The sequence below is a fragment of the Colobus angolensis genome, unplaced genomic scaffold, assembly GCF_000951035.1.
Source record: "Colobus angolensis palliatus isolate OR3802 unplaced genomic scaffold, Cang.pa_1.0 Scaffold211, whole genome shotgun sequence".
NCBI classification, from domain to species: domain Eukaryota; kingdom Metazoa; phylum Chordata; class Mammalia; order Primates; family Cercopithecidae; genus Colobus; species Colobus angolensis.
The window spans coordinates 3,245,649-3,270,740 of NW_012115278.1; the positions used below are offsets into that span (position 1 = coordinate 3,245,649).

The 25,092-nt window shown below is 40.1% G+C and overlaps 1 protein-coding gene across 1 annotated transcript in view; it reads left to right on the top strand.

Moving 5' to 3' along the window:
• Window positions 1-16,630, top strand: part of GABRG3 (gamma-aminobutyric acid (GABA) A receptor, gamma 3) — a 552,051-nt gene extending 535,421 nt beyond the window's left edge. Inside the window, exons 6-9 of the mRNA XM_011942876.1 lie at window positions 3,408-3,560; window positions 10,876-11,072; window positions 11,375-11,434; window positions 16,003-16,630. Of these exons, the coding sequence (XP_011798266.1) occupies window positions 3,408-3,560; window positions 10,876-11,072; window positions 11,375-11,434; window positions 16,003-16,284 (692 nt within the window). The 3' untranslated portion in view covers window positions 16,285-16,630. The remainder of the gene's footprint in view (window positions 1-3,407; window positions 3,561-10,875; window positions 11,073-11,374; window positions 11,435-16,002) is intronic.
• Window positions 16,631-25,092: the final 8,462 nt, after the last annotated feature.

Genomic DNA, 25,092 nt, shown 5'->3' on the forward strand with positions numbered 1-25,092 from the left:
GACAGCATCGTGCACACCTCTATGCATGCTCCCAGCACTGGGACTTTGACTGATGCCACCTCCTCCGTCATTGCCAGCATGGTGCACTCCTCCATGCATGCTCCCAGCACTGGGACTTTGACTGATGCCACCTCCTCCGTCATTGCCAGCATGGTGCACTCCTCCATGCATGCGCCCAGCACTGGGACTTTGACTGATGCCACCTCCTCCATCATTGCCAGCATGGTGCACTCCTCCATGCATGCGCCCAGCACTGGGACTTTGGTGCCGCCTCCTCTATCATTCCCAGTATCGTGCACTCCATGCATGTGCCCAGCACTGGGACTTTGACTGATGCCACCTCCTCCGTCATTGCCAGTATCTTGCACACCTCCATATTGTGCATACCTCCAGTCATGCACCCAACACTGGGACTTTCACTGGTGCTGCTGCCTCCTTCCTGCAAAGCACCCCATGTCTGGGAAAGGCAGAGCCTCAGTAGGATGCCCATGGAAGCTAATAACCATGGATGCCCAGGTAGACTTCTGAATTAGGCAAGGGAGTATGCTAAGGACAGACATGGGGAGCCCCTCTCACCCCAGGCAGGGAGAAAGCAGGTGGATTTGCTGTAATAAATTGTGCATCTTGTCTGGAGTTGTCTTTCTGTTTATCTTGTCAGTAATCTGCAATGGTGATAATTGAAATTATTCAACTCTTTGGATGTTCCATTTGGACTGTGCATAACTCCTAGGGTGATTTATTATGCTTTGTTTTTCTGTATATTAGCTTGTTTGTTTATTCCTCTAGGGTTTTGATTGCAATTTTTTTGCAAAAAATTAATAGGCATTAAGAATCACACATAATTCAAATCACATTTCCTTAGGAAATGATGTAATGTTGGCATTCACATTACTTTAAAATATATACTTGTGCTCTTTTACTGCTGCAGGCTAATCATCCTAATTCCTTTGTACTGAAATACTAATTTGTTTAAATTTTTAAATGTTTCTTGGTAAATGGTATCAAAATTGATGTTTCTATCAACAACTCTAAATATTGCTACAACAGAATATTTCATCCTGCAAAACTTTCTAATTTATTGGAAGCATAGTTTTCATCTGAGCCCAATACCATCTCCCTATCAATCTTTTAAGTAAAAATTGAACTTCAGGCTGGGCATGGTGGCTCACGCCTATAATCCCAGCATTTTGGGAGGCCGAGGCAGGTGGATCACCTGAGGTCAGGAGTTCAAGACCAGCCTGGCCAACATGGTGAAACCCCGTCTCTACTAAAAATACAACAACAACAAAAAGAATTAGCTAGACGTGGTGGCACATGCCTGTAATCCCAGCTACTTGGGAGGCTGAGGCAAGAGAATTGCTTGAACCTGGGAGGCGGAAGTTGCAGTGAGCCAAGATTGCACCTTTTTCACTCTAGCCTGGGTGACAAGAGTGAAACTCTGTCTCAAAAAAAAAAAAAAAAAAAAAAGGGACTTCAGTGATAGTCTTTTCATTCAGCAAATATTAATTAATGTATTATGGTTAGCCAACATTGGTCAACAAGAGAGACATATTCTATAAACCAACCAGTGTATTGGTTTTAAGATAGATATTGTATCAGTAATTATAGAAACAAATCCATCCATTTACGGGAAGGTGTCAGGGAGACTTCCCAGGGCACGAAGAGACTTTTAAGCTAAATGAGTGAATAGGAACTATCTAGATGTTGGGGAAAAAAAAAAAGAGCATGTTTGCAGAGGGAAAGGGATTCAGAGGCATGTGGGGAAGGGTTTTGGCAAGTCTGAGGGCCTGGGAAGACCACATGCCAAGAGTGTAGAGAGCACAGGGCAAGGAGTATTTAACGCAGAATGATGTGGACCACATAAAAATGTCACAGTTGTACGAGGGCAGCTAATAAGGAGAAGGCTAAAATGATACTTGTGTTTTAGAAAGTTCCTCCTGATGGCAGTAGGTAGAATGAATTAGAGCCAAAAGGACTGGTCATTAGGAGACAAGCTTGGATCTACGGGCAGAAGGTGGTAGCTTGGACTAGACAGGGAAATGATTTGAGAGGAATGGATCAGATAGAACCATTGAGAAGAGAAAAGGAGGAGTCAGAGGTGGCTTTTTGGTTTTCTCTTTGAACAAGTGAGAGACAGACCTGAAAGAAGAGCAGTTTTGGCATGGGAAGGTGATAGTTCAGTCCTGGACGTGGTGGATTTCAGGCGCTGGATGGCTGAATCCAGCAGGCTAAAGGGGTGGAGGATTCAAATGGGGAGGATGAGGATGAGGAGGTCATCTCAGCAGGAGCTGGCCTGGACAAGAAATGAATGGAGATGGGGAGGATGAGGATGAGGAGGTAATCTCAGCAAGACTGGCCTGGACAAGAAATGAATGGAGATGCTTTGGGGACAAAATGTATCTCCAATAACATCTGCATTGCTCCCAACTTCTTTATGGTGTGGCTCTGCTTTGGTAGAAGAGAGTGGAATGTCAGGAAAGGATCACTTCTGTTTGTTTCTGGGTTGGCACAACTTAAATCCTGGAGTTACAAAAGGATAAGATAAATATACATACATTAAGTAAAACAAAGTGCAAAGTTGATAAACAAAACTTAATGATATAAATAAATAAAAATATCAAATGGTTACACAAGTTTATATAAGATATGATAGCTTTGTTATTATTGGAAAAGCATCCCTTAAAATGACCCTGGGTCGGCCGGGCGCGGTGGCTCACGCCTGTAATCCCAGCACTTTGAGAGGCCGAGACGGGTGAATCACGAGGTCAGGAGATCGAGACCATCCTGGCTAACTACATCCCGTCTCTACTAAAAAATACAAAAACAAACAAACAAACAAACAAACAACAACAAAAAAAAAACTAGCCAGGCGAGGTGGAGGGTGCCTGTAGTCCCAGCTACACGGGAGGCTGAGGCAGGAGAATGACGTGAACCCGGGGAGGCGGAGCTTGCAGTGAGCTGAGATCTGGTCACTGCACTCCAGCCTGGGCGACAGAGCCAGACTCTGTCTCAAAAAAAAAAAAAAAAAAAAACGACCCTGGGTCTGTTTGAGGGTTAACTTTACCTATTACTCTTGAATTTAATCATACAACCTATGGAAGGACTCAAGCAATGATAGCTCATCAGTGGCCTGTCATGGAAAAGATCTGCATGTGTTTTCACTGTATCCATGAATATGTTCGTTTTGTGCCCTTTACACTGACCGATTAAATGCCTCGTACAGCCATGGATACTATGAAAATTAAATTTAAGAAAACTAGCATTTTGACCATTTCTTGATTTGATATTGTTGTAGTTGTACGTTTTTATCCAAGTCATTCATTTAACAAAATAAATTATAAAATTATTTTCCTGAATTATTTTTGATCCATCAAAGTTGTCTTAATTTTGACAATATTTTATTACAGGTGATTATGTTGTCATGACTATATATTTTGAATTGAGTAGAAGAATGGGATACTTCACTATTCAGACATACATTCCCTGTATACTGACTGTGGTTTTATCCTGGGTGTCATTTTGGATCAAAAAAGATGCTACACCAGCAAGAACAGCATTAGGTGAGTTTCAAAAAATCTCTTCCATAAATTTGTGTAATTTTAATATAGAAGCATTCATAAAAATGCCTTCAATGTAAAAAACTATTTAAATGTGAATGATCTAATTTAAGGGTTACTTGAACTGTGCTTAGACTTTTCTCTTAAGAAGCCAAGTGAGGCTATTCTTTCTCACAATGGGATTCTACGTGTGCTACATAAATCAAGATGGGGTAGGAGATTCAGAGTAAATAAATTGTGATAGTATCCTGTATCACAGGCTGATATGATCACAAAAACACAGGCACATCCCAGAACCTGTCAACTCAAAAGTCCCCCTACATTAATGTCAGGAAGCAGAATTTACCACACACCTCTGAGGACTGAGGACATAATATTGGTAAAAATAGTTTATCAATAATTGAAGCTCTGCTTGTATATAGCAACTTTACCAGCAAACGAGAAAATGATCATTTTTTCAGCTGTAAGCCACACACTAAACCTCAGTCTTTTCATGAATTTTTCTCTAGTTCCCAAAGTCTTCTTAATAAAACACTAACTTTCAGTAGTTTTAGAACTGTGCAACATATATTATGCCAGTTTTTCTTTCTGATAGGAATTTTGCTTAACTTTCAATGTTTTGATTTTTTGAAGACAGGTAATATATAAGACTGAATATAGAGATTGTTTTTCCCAAAAAATTTCCTATAGAAAAGAGGAAGCTGCCTCAATTCCAAATTTCTGCAACATCTCTCATATCTGCATTGTTATTTCTCTGTGTTTTTTTTTAATTTGTGTGTTCAAGAACAAAGCACTGGGCCTGGGTAGACCGGGCCAAGAGATTAATTAGCCTGTAATATCCTCTACCTATACAAGTTTTGCATGCTTATAGAAAATACATGATAGAACTGTAGGCAAATCAACACAGATTTCGTGACTAACCCTTGGGGTTATGGCTTCATGGTTACATGTATTTGATGTCACTGTACACAAGACATCTAAAGATAAACTTCAAAGTGATATAATATATAACTATGTTTGTACAACTTGAGACTATGAAAATCCTACAGAGAATAGTTGTTCTGGGCTCAAGACACAGGAGCTAGAATTTCACAGTGCGATCAGATAATAAATTTATAGCCAGAAGAATTGAGGAACTTTATTAACAATAAGATGTTTAGTGTTTAGTTGAGACACCAAAAAGTCTGTGCCTAAAAGTAAAGGAGGTACTCTAAATGTCCTTTAATGAAGCTTGAACCAAGCAATAACAAGATCAAGGAGAACCATCAGTAAATTTACTATTTGTCATAAGAATTCAAAGGGCTTCTTAAAAAGATAATATTGTGCAGACTTTTTAAATTATAAGGAGTTATAATAAGAACTTATTAGACACTCTAAGATGTAGAAAAATGTGACCCATGATTACAAAGAAAGAAGGATTAATAAAAAGAAAAGAGAAGTCTAATGCTCAGTAGGCATGGACTTTAACAACAGCTATTATAACAATGTCTGAGGACTTAAAGGACAATGTGATTTTAATTAATGAACAGATGAGTCATCTCATCACAGAAAGTATATTAAAAAAAATTCTAGAATGAAATGTATAATATCTTGATTGAAAAATTCACTAAACTTGAGAGCAGATTGAAGATGGCAGAAATAAAAGGTTATATAAAATTGAAGACCATCAGATGAAATTTATGTAATCTGAAGAACAAGGGAATAAAAAGATTAAAAGAAAGAATGTACCGGTGATCTGTGGTACAATATGAATATGTATAACAAAACTATAACTGACTATAACTGAGGCGATAGTTAAAATCAGAATAATAAGAAAAAAAGAATGAGGAAAAATATTTTTGAAAAAAATGTGGTTAAGAAATTCCAATGTTTGGTGAAAAATACCAGCCTACAAATTCAAACAGCTTAGTGAGATACAAGCAGGAGAAATACAAAGAAAAGCGTCATAGTTTAAACGATGACAATCAAAAATAAAGGGAATACTTGCAAGTATGTAAACAAAAATGTCCTGTCGTATGTGGAGGAGCAAAAATATGACTAACTGATTCTTCATGTGCAATAATGGAGACCAGAAGATAATTAATTGCTGGCTTTAAAGTATTGAAATTCTATATCCAGAGAAAATGTACTTCAAAAATTTCATCAGAATGAAGTTTTTTTAGATAAACAAAATCCGTGTTAATTTGTCACAGAAAATCTAAAACCATAGTAAAAATTCTCAAACAAACTAATTAGGTTAATAGAAATAATAAACAGAAAAATGGATTTACAAGAAGTAATGAAGAACATCAGAAATGGTGAGCATGTGGTGAAATTTTTAAAAACTAGTTTTCTATTTTTATTCTTTCAATTAAAGTCAAAATAGTAACAATGCAAGACGAGACTTATGACATAAGAAACAATAAAATATAGGCCATAAATAGCAATGAGGTTAGGGGACATATGGAACCATGTTCTTATGTGGTACAAAAATGAGTACAGTCATACTAAAAAAATTCTAAGTAGATATGTTAAGAAATCTTATTGTAATCTGTTGAAAAAATATGAAAATATAATAAAAGGCATAGCTAAGAATTCAACATAGAAATAAGTAAGAACATATAATAATAATAATAAAAGGGTAAATTCAACAGAAAGAAAAGACTTTCATAAATGCACCTGTACCTAGTATTAGAGCTTCATATTAAAATAAACAAAAACTGAGAAGAGGATAAATTTTTAAAATCAATCACAGTTTGATATTTAAATATACTTCCACCAGCAGTGTACACAAACAAGCACATTTGTCCACTTATTTAAGTGATTAAACCAGTCAACAACCAAAAAGCCAGTAAAGGAATGGAGGAGCTGAACAACAGTATCAATGTCTTTGGGCTCCTGGATATTACAGAACTCTGCACCTAGTAATTACATCATGAAAGTGAATTTCAATATCCACCTCCTGCCATACACAAACATTTACTTAAAATGGATTATACTCAAATGGTAAAACTAGAAATGTTACATTTCTAGAAAAATGTTAGGATTATAATGTTAGATTAGATGGAGATTGCTCAGATCAGAAAGTGAATCTTAGGTGAGGAAAACTTTGAAACATTTCTGACATGAGAATAAACTTGAATAGGTATTTCATGTTGTTAGATAATACGAAACATCCTGAAGATTCATTGGTTATGTAAAATAAATACTTTTTCCAATGAATAGCATCTTTCTCCTCTTTTTATGCATTTGGTGTGCAGAAATTTTAATTTCATTTATTAATCTTTATATTAATGTTTTTGTTCTAAATGTGTTGTAAGTATGGGTACTTTAAAGATTTCCTATGTAATATTTTAGTCTGATAAAATAATACCAGAAATGTCCAGGATACAGTAAAATATCATTCATCATATCAAAAAGAAAATGCCAGTATCAAGATGACACGGTTGTTGGAATTATCTGATTAGGATTTTAACATATCAGTCATAAATGTGCTTCAATGAGCAAATGCACACATGCTTCAACTAAATGAAAAAAAGAAAAGCTCCACAAAGAAATAGAGGATATAAAGAAGAACTCAGTGGAATTTTTAGCACTGAAAAATACAATGCCAAAATGAAAAGCTCACTGGATGTGCTTAACAAAAGAAGAAAAGACAGAAAGAATCAGTGAACTGTGAGACAGAACAACAAAAATTAACCAATCTGAGCAACAGAGAGGAAATATATTGAAAATAATAATCAACTGAGTTTAGGGATATCTCCAAATGTTGACACATGTTAGAGAGGGAAATGATCCAACATTTGTGTCATTGAAGTTCCAGATAAAAGAGAAATAGAATGAGACTAAAAAAAAGTATTCAAAGAAACAATGGATAAAAAATACTCAAATTTGCCAAAAGGCATAGATCTAGAGATCCAAGAAGCTGAATTAATCCCAAATAGGTTAAATCCAAAGAATGTTAGGTAAAGACACATCATAATCAAACTCTTAAAAACTGAAGAAAAATTCTTGAGAGTAGCAAAGAAACATGTCGCCTTGCCTATAAAGAAAAAACAAGTTGGATAACAATGGATTCTCATCCAAACCATGGAGGCAAGAAGGAAATGGCACAGCATTTTTTAATGCTGAATAGAAAGAACAGTCAACTCAGAATTCTATACCCAATGAGAGTATCTTTTAAGAATAAAGGAGAAATCCATTCTCATGCGAAGAAGAACAAAGAGAATTTGTCACTAACAGATGTCCCCTAAAATAATGGCTAATGGAATTTCTTGAAATAGAAAATGATGAGAAGAATTTTTTAACAAAAGAAAGGAAGAAAAAAACACAAAAAGTGAAAATGTGGGTAAGTAAAATGGACTTTCCTTTGCCTTTGAGTTTTCTAAATTACTTATAATGGTTGAAGCAAAAAATCATAATGCTACTTGATGTAATTATTAAACTAATTAAAGGAAATATTTAAGACAATTATATTAAAATCAAGGAAGAGTAAGGGGAAATAAGGTTTCTACATTTCATTCAAACTGGTAAAATGTTAAATATGATAAATTATGTATTTGTAATACTGGAAGAATCACTAAAAAGGCTACAAAGAGTGATGTGCCTCAAAAACACTGTAGATAAAGCAAAATCAAATTCTAAAATATGTTGAGATAACCTATATGAAGGCAGGAAAAAGAAAACAAGAATTATAAAGGAACAAACAAACAGGAAACACAATATAAAATGGAATCATTACATCTTAAATATTAGTAATTACTTTCAATGCAAATTGCTGGAACATACCAGTGAAAAAAACAGAAGTTAGCAGAGAGGATTAAAAAAATAAAGCATGACCCAGCTACAATGTGTCTCCAAGAAAGTCACTTGAAATAGGATGATATTGTTACACTGACATGAATGTTCATGTAATCACCAAGAACTGGACACAACCAAAATATCCCTCAACAAGTGAATGGCTAACGAAACTATGGAACACCCAAGCCATGATATACTACTCAGCAGTAGGAAAGAACAAACTATTGATGCAGCAGCAGTTAAATGTGTCAATGGCATTGTGCTGAGTGGGAAAAAAAAAAAAAAAGCCAGTGTCAAAAAGTGTTATTATAGTTTGTGTTTAAATTAGGAGGTTTACTTCTGACTGTAGTAAGATGCCAGCATTTATATTCACTCATCCCTCCAAGGTCAAGAAGAAAGTTTTTCTAGGATTCTGTGAGACCAGGATCATCCCCAAAGCATCCTATATGTAATAGACTCAGCTGAGATAACCTTCCTGAACTCCCTTGGGCTTTCCCTGAAGAGGAAGTCATGCCAACAGGTGTTTGTGCAGAGCACCCTTCTTTACTAGGTAGCTTAGACCCCTGAACTAAATAGAAAGGCCTAAGCTTTATTTTTCTTTAGGGTGTATAGTTTCAGGGTGGGTGTGGAAGTGGGGAGGATAAAGCACACGGCCACTGTCTACCTCTGGAATACAGGCCACTCATGACAACTGACGGACAAGGTCTATGGAAATTGCAGACGCAAACAATTTGTATTTCTATTGAAATAGAAACTAAGATTTTGAACTTCTTAGACATGATGTGGTCACATTTTTAAAAGTTGATTTGGATGTTTATTAAAGGAGGATAATGGCTTCCAGCTTCATCCATGTCCCTGCAAAGGACATGACCTCATTCTTTTTTATGGTTGCATAGTATTCCCTGGGGGAGAACATTAGGGAAAACAGCTAATGCATGCTGGGCTTAATACCTAGATGATGGGTTGATAGGTGCAGCAAACCACCATGGTACACGTGTATCTATGTAATAAACATGCACATTCTGCACATGTACCCTGGAACTTAAAAAATATAAATAAAATAAAATAATTTTTTCAAAAGATCTTTTTCCATAAAACTACATCTGATGTAAGTACAGACTTTTCCAGTTTACATAGCATTTTTACATGAAATTTTACCATCTATATTAAAAAGTACCTGGCATTCTGTTTTCACTGCACAAGTTAAGGAAACTGATTCAAGATGGTAAGTGGCTTCTCATGGCCAAATGCTGAGAAGGCCCAGGGCAAGGCGGAGAGCTTGGACTTTCAGGTGATATTCTTTACAGCTCAACAAGCTGTCCACCCCGTGCTGTGAGACTCATTCTCCACCTGGCGCTGGCAGAACTGCCTTGAGCAGGTGCAGGGGGGAACTAAACAGAGGCTGTAACGCTGCAACAAAGGTGTAAAGTAATGTGTCCTCATCTGTCCCGTGTACCTCTTCTCTGACTAGTACTGCGATGCAGATATTTTCCTGTATTCCCATTGAGCTACAGAGGTGGTGACTATTAAAATTCAGATTCCTGTGATTCAGGGGTTCATGAATCTGGGGTCACTAACCTGCCCTGTCTAGTAGTTCTGACAGGTCCTGATTTCTTGGGGAGTTCACCCACAGGAGAGTCAGTCTTAGCCTGTTTCACACGATAATCGTTCTTCTTCATTTTATTCTTGTGTTCAACAGCCTCCATGTCTTTTTTCATGTTTTCCCTTCTAAGCTATCCATCTCATGTGTGTCTGTGTCTCTTTTCTGAATGTTTTCCACAATATTTGATTAAACATCTAGTGTTGACCCATGCATATGAAATAGTCAAAGTCAAACCAACATTGAGTGTTACCAATTAATTGATTCATTTGATGTAAAGCATTCATTTAAATGCCTCAAATGTGCTAGCATCTGTGCTGGGGGACAGGCAAAGACAAGTAAGGGACTGTTTTTGTCTTAAAGACCACACTATCTAGGAGACAGATACGTAAAGACATATGTGATTCCCTGTGATAATGAAAACAAAAAAAAAGCTGAGATATGTAGAAGGTACAGGGATACTGCAGATGTGCATGTTGTCAGCTCTGCCGGGAGGGCAAGAGTGGAGCTGGGTCTTCAAGAATAGTGAGGGTTTTCAAACTGGGGAGGTGAGGAGAAGAAAGAAATAAAAGGATTTAGCTGCACAGAAGTGTGAGATGTGGAACAGCAGGGAATAGATAGGACTGCAAATAGAGCATCGATGTTAAAAATTGCTTAAAAGGCAAAATGTCCAACAATGAGAGAATTACTGAATAAATTGAAAGGTATTCACTTGATTCAGGCACTTTAGTGTTATTGTGAAGACTCTAATCAGAAATTTCATGGAAACATTGCTTATGAAATTGTGTGGACATTAAAATTCAAAGTAACATTACATGAGTTATGCAGCATCAGGGATTCCTGTAAGGCAGCCGTGCTGGGGTGGAGGGATGTGGGTGACGGTCTGGGATTCCTGTTGCATGTTGCATCCTTTTACAACATGCTACCTGTCCCGTGCAGGCATCACCACGGTGTTGACCATGACCACCCTGAGCACCATCGCCAGGAAGTCCTTGCCACGCGTGTCCTACGTGACCGCCATGGACCTCTTTGTGACCGTGTGCTTCCTGTTTGTCTTCGCTGCGCTGATGGAGTATGCCACCCTCAACTACTATTCCAGCTGTAGAAAACCAACCACCACGAAGAAGACGACATCGGTGAGCTGCAGTAGCAAAGGTTCTCTGGGAGGTAACGGGGGCGCTGTTTGAGATGAGTGTGTGCCTAAATGCAGTTGTATCCCTAAGGATCGTATAAAGCATGATGTACATACCCAATTCAACAAGACTTTTCTAAACCAGACAGGGATTCTGAAGATGTGAATGTGACTCTAAGAGCTCTGTTGTATCACTTACCAGTGACGTGGTTTGGTTTAGTCATACCCTAAAGGTTGCTCTTAAGAGTGATCTTGGATGCAAATGTTCATGACAGTTTCCTAGTTATTTTTCTTCTTTTCTTGTAGTTACTACATTCAGATTCCTCAAGATGGATTCCTGAGCGAATAAGCCTACAAGCCCCCTCCGTATGTATAGCATTGCAGGTGTCAATATTTCTGAGAACTTTCACTAAACTAACATTGCATTTGAAAGGTAGATTGCTGTTGATGCATGCATGTATTGAAGACCAAGGAGTGATGCACATGCTGGCTTCAAAAATGTGTTCAGTATTAGGTTAAAAATCCAACTCTGACAATTTGGAAATTAGAGGAGAAAAGCAATCATAATCCTTCTACATGGGGATTAGTGTATGCATCTATAGTTCCTTTTTAGCCATTCAAATAATATATGTTCATGCATTTTAGCAAAACCGAATTATGATCTTTATATTGTTTTATAGCCTCTTTGATAACTCGAAAATAGGTACTTACATGTACTTAAGTTTTGTGCCACAAATATTATTTTATAGGATCATTGTAATGATCATATCCTATGTTCATGATTGATGCACAGGCAGTCTTGGCAGGACACTGACTGGGCTCATCCACATTTTTCACTTGCATTTACGTTCTTGTCACTACCAATTTGTACTTACCTGTGACTATTTGCTTGGTTATACATTCCCAGGAGCAGAAGGTTTGGGCAGAGGGGTTGCATGGTCTTTGGTCTTTGCCAAATGGAGCTCCACCAGCTCCATCAGCAATGCCAGACACCTCATCCCGAACTTTCCGTGCATTCAGTTTGATAGTCAAGCAGGAAAATGAGCTCTGCAAACTTTTCTCACTGGCATTTATTTGACTATTGACAATATTGTCACTTGTTTATTTTTGATTTGCATTTCTATTTTCATGAATTGCTTTTGAATTTTTTTAACTTTTATTAGTATTTTAAAGTAGAAATCTGAGTGGTGTATATGTTACATATCATATAAATTGTATTTTATAAAATATATCATTTAGATAGTCACATATAGAATATATTCATGATATTGTTTGTCATGTAGTTTTTACTCCAACTTGAATTGGCAACATTGCCACTATCCTATTTTGTGCCTTTTTCTGTGTGTGTTATTTTGTTTCATGTGGTCAAATCTGTCACTGTTTTCTTTTGTAGTTTCTGCTTCTTGTGTTCTGCTTTGGAAGGTCCTTCCTACCCTCAAAATGACAACCCCCCTCACTTTCTTTTGAGCACTATGCTTGGCATTATGTTCTCTCTGCTTTCATGTATCAACTTACTTTATTCTCATAACAAACCTTTCTACAAATCAGAAAATTGAAGTGTGGATAAATTAAGCCCTGTAAATATTGACCAAGGTTTGACAATTTAAAAACAAATTTGTTACATTTAACTATTAACAAGTCTGAATTTCTTTTGGGTAGAGGTAAGAATGTAGCTTTATTGAAAAATCCGAGAAATATATTTTTAAATTAATGATGCGAACTACAACTTTTATCATATAACAACTTTTTTTTGCAATCATGACTTTTATTCCTTTATACATATGTATACTAATTACAATTTACTAATTACATCAAATGTTTCAAACCCACCCATAAGCCACAGGTGATTTGCTACTTGCTAATTAAGACCTCATATGCAGCGCACTTCCAGCCCATTGTCAGGAGACTACATAGTTATCTGCACTCTGCAAGTGTGGATCATGATAGTTCTTCCAAAAAGTTTGTGGGCAAATCACTGTTACAGCTGCGGGAAGCCACAGCGATCATACAGATTTTGCCAGCAAATGCTTCCAAATGGCGTGGGACCAAAACAGAGGGGAGAGGGGAAGGGTGCAATCATCACACATAGCCAGGACCTGGGTGTTGAAAGCAGGAAATATTGACATCTTTAGTACAGAAGTGATGTTGCCAAAAAAAGAAACAAATCCTTTAACACACAGAGAAAAAGGTATCACAAAATGAACAGAAAAAAAATTTTTAAAGAAAGAAACAGTTGGAAAGTGTAATGACCTTAAAGAAAGTACAAAGAAAAATAATTCAGACAGAAAGGGTACCAGGCTTGGTGAGAAGACACAGCCAGAGACCTGCAGCAAGAATAATGCTAAGCCAAAGAAAAAGGAAGTCTGTCCTCTGCTGAGTGAGAACTGTCAACTTCCCAACTCTATTCTGAAAGGTCAGTCTGCAAGCCATATGCTAGTGAAGGAGCCACCGTTACCCATACGAAGAAGCAGAAAAGAGCAGCCTCTGAGAGATGGGGGACGGGCCAGGCTCCGTGAACAGTCACATGTGTGGCTTGGGGTGAGCTGTTCTAGTTGCTCAGTTCCCCTTTCCTAATGTGTCAAATGCAAGGCTGAGGAACTTCACATGTGCCCAGGAAGCACGGTGCTCCGTGACACTCACAGGGCTGTGCTACACACACAGACAAAAGAGGAGGGAGTCAGGGACCCAGCTAGGCCAAGGAGGACTTTGGGGAATTGTTAATTAAAATCTCTATCTTGGGCATCGTTTGAAATTTTCATGACTAATGAGACAGAGGCAAGTAAAGAAGTTCTTAAGCTATTTAGGGCTCTTAACATCTTACATTTTGCTTCAACCTTATAAAATGGAATTTGTTTCATTTCAAAGCAGTGAACTATGAAGACATAATAAGAACCATTTTTAATATTGTAAATATGATCTCTAGGTGTTTTTTGGTTCCCTAAATGAAGTGAAATGGAGGTTTCTCTTCTCCAGAAACCATCCTGCTGCCCTGCCTGTGACCTCCAAGGGCTGCCCTTTAGATCTCTGGTGAGCCATCCCCACATCAGCAGAGCCTTCTGCCTCCCGGTCTGAGCCAGAATCTTGCTGTGGGGCTGCCCTGCCTTGCAACGACCAGGCTTCTCCTCTCTGACTCCGGTAGCCCCCAGTTCCATCCACATAGCAAGAGACTACACAGAGGAATGGGGTTGAAACAATGAGTGGATGAATGTCTGGCTGATCACTGTCAAAGCACACGTGTAGGAAACTTTTATTGCAATTGTTTGTTAATAAAGGCAGATGTTTCCACTGGAGCTCTTCAAAAAGAGGCAGATCCCTTCAATGCAGTGGGGTAGAGGCAGGGAACTGCTATGTTTTAGCAAACCCCTGGTGATGTTTACACCCACGCGGGACAAAGAACATTAACCTAGAAGAGACGTATCCACATGAGGCCCACAGAGACAGTGGGACTTTTATTTCTGCCTATTCATCAGGATTGCGGATGAGGAGGAGCGTGGGCAGCCGCACCATGAGGCCCCACTGGTAGCAGAGGATGGTGGCCACATGTGAGGAGCAAGCAACGCCCTGTGAACATGTGGTCCAGGCCATCCTGCTTTAGGTCTGTCCTCACACACACATGCTTCCCATTGACAAGAGCGCACCAAAGGCTGCAAGAACCAACTCTGAGGGACCGACCGACACTTTCACCTGTCTCCAGTTTATGACCCCACGATTATGAGCATGTCCAATCAAACTGAGACCCAAAAGGAGGAGGGAAGCAGTGCCATGTCTTCGTGTAATCGTATTTTTGGGTGAAAGTATAAGAGGTTGTCACGATGCTTTCTAATGAATTCCGAATGGCCTCTGTCCCAGCAGGGTGCCACACCCAGGCAAAGGCCCTCACCAGGAGGCCCACTGAGAAGGGTTGCCTCTCCACCTCCTCCTTGGCATCAGCCTCCATGGCTGCCAGTGGCATATGCCCATCTCTGATCCACCAGCACAGATAAACCAAAGCAGACAGGCAAACATGCTGCTTAGTTCTCTTCCATTATTCAGTCCAATTTAGAAACGGATCCCCGTAACGGAAGTCAATGTAGTGCACGCTTCATAGGTTTTTAGAAGAGCTCAGCCTCTGTCTGAAGAATTGACAAGTCTATTTGCAGCCATGTCTCAGGGTTAGGAATGATTCTTCTCATTGAGGAGCGAAGAGTATGTTGTTCTCTCTCCTTTATCTGCCCCATTTGGACTTTTCCATGTCAGGAGAAGGGCTTGGGAGGTAGAAAAGAAAGCATTGTAGGTGGGCACATTTTTGGTTATGCTTCTTAAGATGGTAAGCAGTATCCAGCCCCCTCACACTGAAAGCCCACTTTCACCGAATCACATGGGACATGAAGATCCTCTCATCATTCCTGCACGTCATACCTTCCACTATTCAGTAATTAGAAAAAAAGTAACCTATTTGTCTCTCGCCACTTCAATATACGTACCGTTTCACATTTAAGGGATAAATATATTATACGTCCATACTTACTACAAATCCACAGAAAAGTAGGCAGAATAGGGACTTCAAATGACGAATACACATTTTAAAATATGCTTAACCTTCTTCATTAATAATCCGGGAAACACAAGATTTGAAACTGCAATGCAATTTTCCTTGCATTAGAATTGAAGACGGGGGTCTCCTCTCTCGGCTTTTGAGCCCCCCCTCCCTCTGTCTCTGTACAGGGAAGCTTCTTCCTTTCTTCCTTCTTGCCGATTAAACTCTCTGCTCCTTAAAACCAAAAAAAAAAGGGACCGACTCTCTCCAGCATTGGGGGAAGTGTGAGGGATGGGCAGTCCCACTCATCCTCTTTATCTATAGGAGACAGATGTAATATGAACCAATTGCTTCACACACCTCAGGGTATTTTTATTGCATTTTACGATGGGTGTTGTGTGATTCTTGTTGCCTGCAGAACTATTCCCTCCTGGACATGAGGCCACCACCACCTGCGATGACCACGTTAAACAATTCCGTTTACTGGCAGGAATTTGAAGATACCTGTGTCTATGAGTGTCTGGATGGCAAAGACTGTCAGAGCTTCTTCTGCTGCTACGAAGAATGTAAATCAGGATCCTGGAGAAAAGGGCGTATTCACATAGACATCCTGGAGCTGGACTCGTACTCCCGCGTCTTTTTCCCCACGTCCTTCCTGCTCTTTAACCTGGTCTACTGGGTCGGATACCTGTATCTCTAGGCGTTGCTCATGGTGAAGAGTGGAGAGCATTTGGTACACACTCGACCTTCCGTCACCCACAGACCAGTAGTGACCAATCAGGAGTAGCAAGGAAGGACACTGCTCAGTGTATCTTGTTAAAAATGACCTTTCAGCAACACAGGAAGTACCGGCAAAGGTTTCTATTATGTATTTTACACACACACACACACACACACACACACATGCTAATTGAGTTTTAAAGTAATATTCTTGCTGATCCCTACTGAATTGTAGCTTGGTGTTGTTTCTGAATGCTTTATGGATATTGGAAGCAGCTGCTGATTACCAATGCCAAGAAATCTGTAAAACGTGCAAGTGAATGTCTAAGATGCTCTCTCAGGCCCCTAGTCCTTCTGTATCTTTCCTTCGCAGCTCTGGGTGTAGTAGCGCTCACGAGTGTTGAATCACCCCTCGCCGAGACCCACTCCTGCTGGCTCAGCCTGGGCTCTCTGTGCTCCAGTGTGAACAGCAGCGGGTTCCAACCCCAGTCTCCTTTCTCTGTGGCCTGTCTGGTTCCAACACCATTGCCGTTAGCTGGCACCCCTTTACCTAATAACCTCGTTCTAGGCCTGGGGAGAGTACACTCGCATTGTCCACGGTTTCCATTGGAGGAGAAAATAAGACTTTCAAAATGCTCATGTTGTTGGGGTCAAAGATGATTATCTCTGAATATCAGAAGGTTATTACTTTAATCCAACTTACTGAGAGTCAACAATATTTGAACCTTGGGTTCTTGGACTAGTTCAACAACATTTCACCTTAAGAGCTGTTTTTAACTAGACCAAGGCTCAACCCGAGTATGTGTCCAGCTTATGTTATATTATTATAGGTTCAGTAATTGTCTTCATTTTGCAAAGAAAGGTATAGAGTGAACACAACCTGTTATCTTGAAGACATACGCCAGAGTGTGAAAGACGTAGATACAATTTTATTTTTATTTTTATGTTATTTTTTTGAGACAGAGTCACGCTCTGTCGCCTGGCCAGGCTGGAGTGCAGTGGCACCATCTTGGCTCACTACAACCTCCACCTCCCATGTGCAAGCAATTCTCCTGCCTCAGCTTCCCAAGTAGTTGGGACTACAGGTGCGCACTACCACACCCAGCTAATTTTTTTTTTTTTTTTTTTTTTAGTAGAGGCGGGGGGGGGGGGTTTCACCATGTTGGCCAGGCTGGTCTCAAACTCCTGACCTCAAGTGATCCACCCACCTCAGCCTCCCAAAGTGCTAGGATTACACACGTAAGCCACCATGCCTGGCCAAAATTTAAAAAAAAAAAAAATTAGTGAATATTGATTTTCAACTCAAACCAACTTTAGATGCAAAAATATGGCCAATGGTGATCATCAAGTACATATTTTGATGAATAAGATTATTTTATACTTTGAAATATGGATACATAGCAAAATCCCAAAGAAAAAATATCCCCCAATCAATACTCTTTTGATATTTTTATAACACAAAACCAACTTGCTTCTCGCTGCTAGGTCTTTGTTATAACTGGATGCCAGTGTGAACTGCAGAAGACTCTTTTGAAACTTCTCCTCACCAATAGGCAAAACACAAGTCTTATCAGTTAGTTAATAATGCTTTGGCATTATTAAAATTCTGAACCAGAGTCTCTGTGCTTCTCATCTTTCTCACACAGAAAACTGAACTCATTTCACCTAGAAACCATAATTTTAAAAATTATCGATTGTGCATACCATACTTACTCAGAAAAATAAAATATTTTGCAGAGAAAGTATAGAAAAGTATCAATTTCACACAATTTCCTTGATGTATACCAGACACAGAAGATGGGAGCAGAAGAGGCCAGAAAAAGTGAAATTAGATTCATCTGCTTATTCCTATTAAGACTGTTGCATATTAAATGGATGCAAAGATATAGATATATGATGACCCAATTTCCAAAGATGGAGTCTATACAGCGTGAGACATTCAAACCCATTGTTTCTCTCCCTGTCAACTCTCTGCCTTTCGGGTTGGTAGTTACTACATAAGCCACAAGCCAATTGGCTTCAATTTAGCGAATTCAGTTTTAAAAATCCAAGAATATTTGTGGAGAAACAGGTTGACAATACTGTCTTAGGTGAAATATCTCCTCTATTGGACAGTTTCACTCTCTGGTACTCTAGTTCTGTCTCTCGGGCATAAGCAGCCCCCAGCCTTGGCAGAGGTAGTCTGCAGGGACCCTGACCCTGACCAAAGGAATCCAGGTCTCATCAGGGCACTGAGCACCAAGGGAAGGTGGCCCCAGGGCAGTCTTAAGACACAATGTCCAACCTTATGAATGGGTAATTTCTAACAAGCTGAAGAACTGCAACCTGCTACATTGTAAAAGAAGTTCTGGAGAGAACTGAATTTTCTAGAAAAATTCTTACTGGGAGGAAAATAACCTAAAACAACTTTTTATACCATGGATTTGTTCGATTTTACCTTAAAAGAATTTTACCGATGCCTTGTGTTTCAAAACCACTCAATATTTGGATATTGTTAGCAATCCTCCTGAAATTTTACACGTAGGATAAATACACCAATAACCTCAGTTTTCTGAATCCAGCCATTCTCTTCTTCCCAACCCCAGCAGCCCTCCTGATCAAAACAGATGAGTTCAGCACTCCTTTTCTAGGAAGGAGAACCTTCAGCTCAAGAAAGTCCAATGGATTTCACTAACTGAGCATCATAGTGTGGATTCCTGCATATATAGCAGGCTTCCCACTAGGGGGTCTGAATGAAAAGAGCTAAAGCACCCCCTAAGAGCATGTCCATGCCAGGTTCTCCGCAGGCTTGCATAATGCAAGTTCTCTGTATCAGTCTCAGCTCCTGAGATGAGCCTTTTCAGTCCACAATGAGGGAGAGATGCATGTGCCTTGGTGAGGTGCAGAGCTCAGGGGCTTTTAAATCATGTACGTGTTTACTGTCTAGAGGAAGGAGAGGAGCAGTGCGGGGACAGTGGGAGGGAAGTACACTTTCTTTCATTAAAGACTCTCCTTTGCCAGGATGCCTTATCAGGAGGGACACAATTGCACAGGGTGTAAGGCTGTTTTGCACAGCTAAGCCCCAGCCTGCTTTGCATGTAGAATTGGGAAATATTTGGGGTGGAAGTCTGAGTGATCTGCATTCCAAAGGTGCTACTGTGTTCCTCACTTTCAGAAATACTCTAAGTTGACGAGATGACAGTTCTGTATTTTGACATGGAATCCAAATTTCTGACCACTGTGGATCACGCTTAAAACTGTAACTGTCTGTCTTTTAAGCTGCATACTGGGTGAGGGGGAAAGCAAAGAAAAGGCATTTCACATTAATGGAACTGGAGAAAAATGTCTCTTCAGAGTCTAGAAAGCTTCAGCTTCTGCAAAGTCCCAACGCCACCTACCAGAACAGAGCCTCCCTACATACCAGACAGAGAAGGACAAAGTTAGTATAATTTACTCTGGACCCAGCCAATACTGCCCCCAATTTACCCAAAATATGCCTTAAAATGAAACAGAAAGCTCAAATAATACACATCTTGTAAGATTTTCCATTTCCTGCAGTCAGCTATATACTTCATGCCAAGTTTTATTTCTCTTTTATGAATGGATGGAAATAGAATTTCATTTCTCTATATGCCAGTCTCACTCTCAATTTTACATCAAATCAGTTAAGTACCAAGATTTTGCAGGTTCTGTGACTGAGAAAATGCTTGTCCTCAAGAGCAAAGCATTTTCACTGTACGTAACGGAAACGGGGCCAATCGAAAATGTCAGCAACACAGTCCTTCTGATGGGGATGAGTGTCTCTCTAGAAGCTTCACACCACATCATTTTACCTGCTGATAGCTTGCTGCAGTAGAAGGAAGTTTGCAGGCATGTTGCTTCATTGTTCTGCAATGTAACCACACTCTGGAAGCAACAGGAGAGGGGCCGGTAACCCATTCCGCACTGACGCCAGCTCCCCATGACTAGGAAGCAATGAGCCACTCTATCTAAAGGGCTAGAACAAAAACAGACAAAACCTCTTCTTCCCTGATCATTTTTATCTCAGCTGCCAAAATGGAAATTTTCTGTGATTTCCTTTGAGACTTGAAGAATTATACCTGGTCTCCAACCATTATTCTTATCACTGTATCAGTTCAGTGCTCTCAAGCCACAAAGCGCTTTGAATTCACTCCATGATCTTGCAACTCTTTTCGAGTGCTTTTCCTGAGTGATTTTCAACTCTACACATAAGAAATTTCATCTGCAATTTCTGTTTAAAAAAAAAAAAAATGGCTTGAGATCCACGTAATCTGATGTAAATATACATTGAAACGTTAAGTTCTATTTGTACTCAAACACTGTCCACCTTAGACTTTAGAACGCTATCATTTAACAGATATTCAGAAAGGTTCTGGAAATAAGGGTCAAAGAGCCAGACTATGAATACATTGGAAATGTTAATTTTACAATATTCTGCTGAACCCCCCTTCACATTTCCCAAAATTGAGAAAGTGTGTAATCTGTACCTATTTTCTTTTTTCTCAAATTGGCCTGGAGGAAACATTCAGGTTCAGAGAGTTTAGCAAGTGCCTCTGTGTTTGTGTTCTCTGTAGAATCACATCAAAGAACCAACAAATAACTCTTCAGGATAAATGACACCCCCATCGCTGGTCCCTTGTTGACTTACCTTTTACTATAAAAGTAGATCTCTATCGTTATGGGGAGAGAATGTGTATGTTTTGAGATGATTGGGTAAGAACTCAGCCATTCAGTATTTCTGGAAGAATAAAAACTTGACTTTCTTTTTTCTTAATGTCTAATCGTTTTGAAGACTAGAGATTAGGGCATTTCCATTCCTCCTTTTAAAATTTCTACTGATTACAAGCTAGCGATTTCAGGATATCAGCTTGATCTAGTTGTATTAAGGCCAAAAGGGAGACGTTCTTTATCGTTACCTTTATTTATTTATTTATTTACTTATTTATTTATTTATTTTGAGACTAAGTTTTACTCTTGTTGCCCAGGCTGGAGTACAATGGCGCGATCTCGGTTCACTGCAACGTACACCTCCCGGGTTCAAGCAATTCTCCTGCCTCAGCTTCCCGAGTAGCTGGGATTACAGGTGCCCACCGCCACGTCCAGCTAATTTTTTATATTTTTAGTAGAGATGGGCTTTCACCATGTTGGCCAGGCTGGTCTCAAACTCCTGACCTTCAGGTGATTCACCCGCCTTGACCTCCCAAAGTGCTGGGATTACAGGCATGAGCCACCGTGCCCAGCCTATATTTACTTTTTTAATGCCACCTAGCTGAATAATGCTTTGGGTTTTACTGTTGTCAATAAAATCCCTTATACCTTTTATTATACCTGCTACTTATATTATACCTTATACCTGCTACTTATAAAAGTCGAATTTTAGATGAACTTAAATAAATCAGTGCTGAAAAACTAGTCGAACAATCAGTCACTGACAAGTTTTCAATGTTTTGAGCTAACCAAGTGGGCTTTTCAGATTAGGTTACACAAGAGCATGAACTAGAAAATAATTAGGCAGACAAAACATATGTTCACACACACACACCACTTCCAAAACAAACATGATCTGAGTGTAGCATTCAGGTTATTGAGGGGAACGTAAATTCCTTTGCTTAAACAATTAAGATAATCACCTACTTTCACCACTTCACTTTTCACATTTGTAAACACACACAGGGTTTTTCCAGCCCAGTGGGCAGGCTCCACAATGTGGGGACGATAACGTTCCTGTCGGGAAGTCAGCGCCTCTGTGTCTACTGAACAGTTTAAATTGAACAGGTTGGAAAGAACATGGATTGCCAATAATTAAATCCTCCAGACTGAGCAGGTAGCTGCTACACTTCCTCTTCTCTTTTCTAGTTTCCTTCTTTGATTTTCATGAGAAAGGAACATTTACACTTCCCGTGAGGGGCTTAGACCCCGATTTCTCCCAGTTGCCTCACTTATTGAAATTCGATCCCAGTGAATGATGTGTATGTACCCAACACATCCAATTTGTATGTTCTTAAAGATGTATTTCTTAGGTATCTAAGGATACATGAGCGAGCCCACAGCACAGTTATTGCAGTCCCTGAGATGTCAGTCTTCTCAAAATGACAGCATTGTCACTAAACACTTTTTAAAGAAGATTTGAAATTTCCATTTTTCGTTGAACGTTTTTCCAATACATAGCAATGTGTCAAGTAGACTCCCAAATCTCCTTAGGGAAAAGAACCTGTGGACTCTGGAGCTAAGCTGTCACTCTAGGGACATGGTGATAATCAGGACTGATGCCAGTAAGTGGGAAGTTCATTATGGCAAGGCAGTGGGAAGGTGCCAGCATCCGCTTTCCACCCAAGACAGGCTTGAGTTTTCACCCAGGAAGTCTGAAGCCTCCGGAAGGGCAGGTGGAATCGCTCCTGGCAAGGGCATGACTGGACACAGGCTGACATGTACACAGGCTGACATGTACACAGGCTGACATGATTTTCCCTTTGGGTGGACTGGAGTTTCACCACTTGATTCATTAGCACACATGTGTGGGAACACGTGCCTGTGCCGGCCCATAGCACTTTCTTGGAACTCAAAGCTGCTTCCCTAATCTAAGGAGGTCTATTTGAAAGGACAGTGCTTGACTTTGAATTTATAAACGATTATTGGAAACACCTTAAGTAGAAGTCTTAACCCACTGTCAGCTTCTAATTTTTAGGAGCAAATAATGAGTGCTTTGATTTGGTTAGGCTTTCTTACAATAGGTTTTTATAAAATACTATTTATATTTGTAATAGGAAGGATTTTCAATGTCAATTTTGTCAATGAGGGGAGACCCCGCCCCCCCACCGCACAGAGCAGCACTTCCCTCCCTCTAACGGGGAGAGCAGGGCACCCACTCCTCTACGTGGCACTGGCAGACCCAGTCCACCCTCAGCCAGCCTCCCATGCCCGCTAGTCCACGCACCTCCAGGGTGGCCTTGGGAGCTACAGAGAGGAAAAAAAGAAAAAATGTTGCATTCTTAAGCAATTAAAGATTGCTTCCAATGTGATTAAAAAATAAGTAATGTGGTAGAAGATGCGCGTAACAACTTGCTCCCTCAAGTCCTAAGTTGTCACCAAATATGAAAGGGTTTTAGATGAAGTAAACGATGCTACATCCACCATCACCACCCTGGTTGTCCCCTTCTGTGTTTCTACTAGTACTCAGCTATTGATTCAACACAAAGGCTTAGAGCCTTTTCTGAACTGTAACAAAATCAGAACTTACATTGTGGAAAAAGTGAGAAAGTTTCATTTGAGTTTGAACATGAAGTATACAGATCCTACTCCAAAATTTTGCTTGCCTAAAACATTTCCAGACCTGCTGTCTTCCCCAGCAGTTCTGCCTGCCCTGCCTCAATCAGAATTTGAAATTACTATTTAGAAGAACATTCCACTCAACTGTTGTTTGTTGATTGCTTTCTCTCTCTCTTTTTTTTTTTTTCGTTTTTACCTCAGTCGGCTATTTTATTCCTTTTCGTAAAGATAACATTTGAATTGTCTAAGAACTATCTTTTTTCACTAAAATACATGCATCTTTGGAAACTGCAAATTTTGTGAGCTCAAAAAGACAATCACCGTGCTTCTTAACATCTAATTTGAGTCTAGGCTTTGGTTCCCTAACTTATCCTGGCATTTTTATTTTGAATAGAAATAGGCACAGGCAAAATATATTCATGAAATGTACAGTGCTGACTATATGATCTGTTTAGAATAACTTTTATTAAAACATTCTAAAAGACACTGTCCATCATTCTTGACATTTGAAATGGCTAATTTTATGCTAGTGAACCAAGTTTACCTGCTAACACGTTTGTACAACTACACAATGTGTTTTCCTTTATGTGCAGCTCCTGTACTGAGCAAAAGGTTCGTTGTTTAGGAGTAAATTTTCTGTGAAAGCTTTAGGAAAGGAATTATTTTCGGGGATCAGACCTGTGTGTTGTCAGGAGCAAGAGACCATCTTGTGTTTACATGCAGTGGTCTGTGTATTTGTGTCTGTACGTACAGTGGTAAAACTGAAACAACTTCTTAATACTGTGTGTCACTCTACCCATCACCCCAAATTTAGCTGAAACAAACAGAAAGGAGCGCAGTTTTCTAGCGATAGCGTATTAGCTTACTAAGCCTCTGGTTAGGATAAAAAGGAGCAAGGGAGAGGGAGGAAGAGAGGACAGGGAGAGAGAGAAAGTGGCAATCTGTACATTTCCTGACAAAGTGGGATCACCTTCTTGCCAAGAAAAGGAAAGAAAAATCCAGCTTCACGACCTGATCAGGAGTCCCTCTGGCGTCCACACGAGCCTGCCTGCTTTGGGGAGCCCGTGGGCAGCACTGTGGTGACCTGCGTGCACGCCTGGGCGACTCCTCGATCATTCCTGCTTTCTGGTCCAGTCCAGCCCATAGGCCAGAAGTCGTTTTCAAGATTTAGACGGCAAACAGCCGTCCCCAGCCTTGTCGAGGAAGTCGCCTTCGCAGCTCACAGGAAGGCGTCAGGTCGGGCTTGCAGCAGCCGGGGTGGGGCAGGGTCCTCCCTCTCTGAAGCCTGTGTGGGAAGCGACACTGTCAGGGCTCCAGGGAGACGCCCCGGGCAGGAAGGGACGGAGAGGGGCCGGACCGCTCTCTGTGCCCACGGAATCCTTCCTGCCTGCCAAGCCGCTGTGGTCCAGACGGGAGGGAGGTCCAGAGATGCCAGAACCCCAGGGCGTTCCGGAACCATCTTAGAGCACCGGGGTGGACGCGCTTGGCCCCGAGGGGCCCCGGCTCCGGCCCCAGCAGGGTC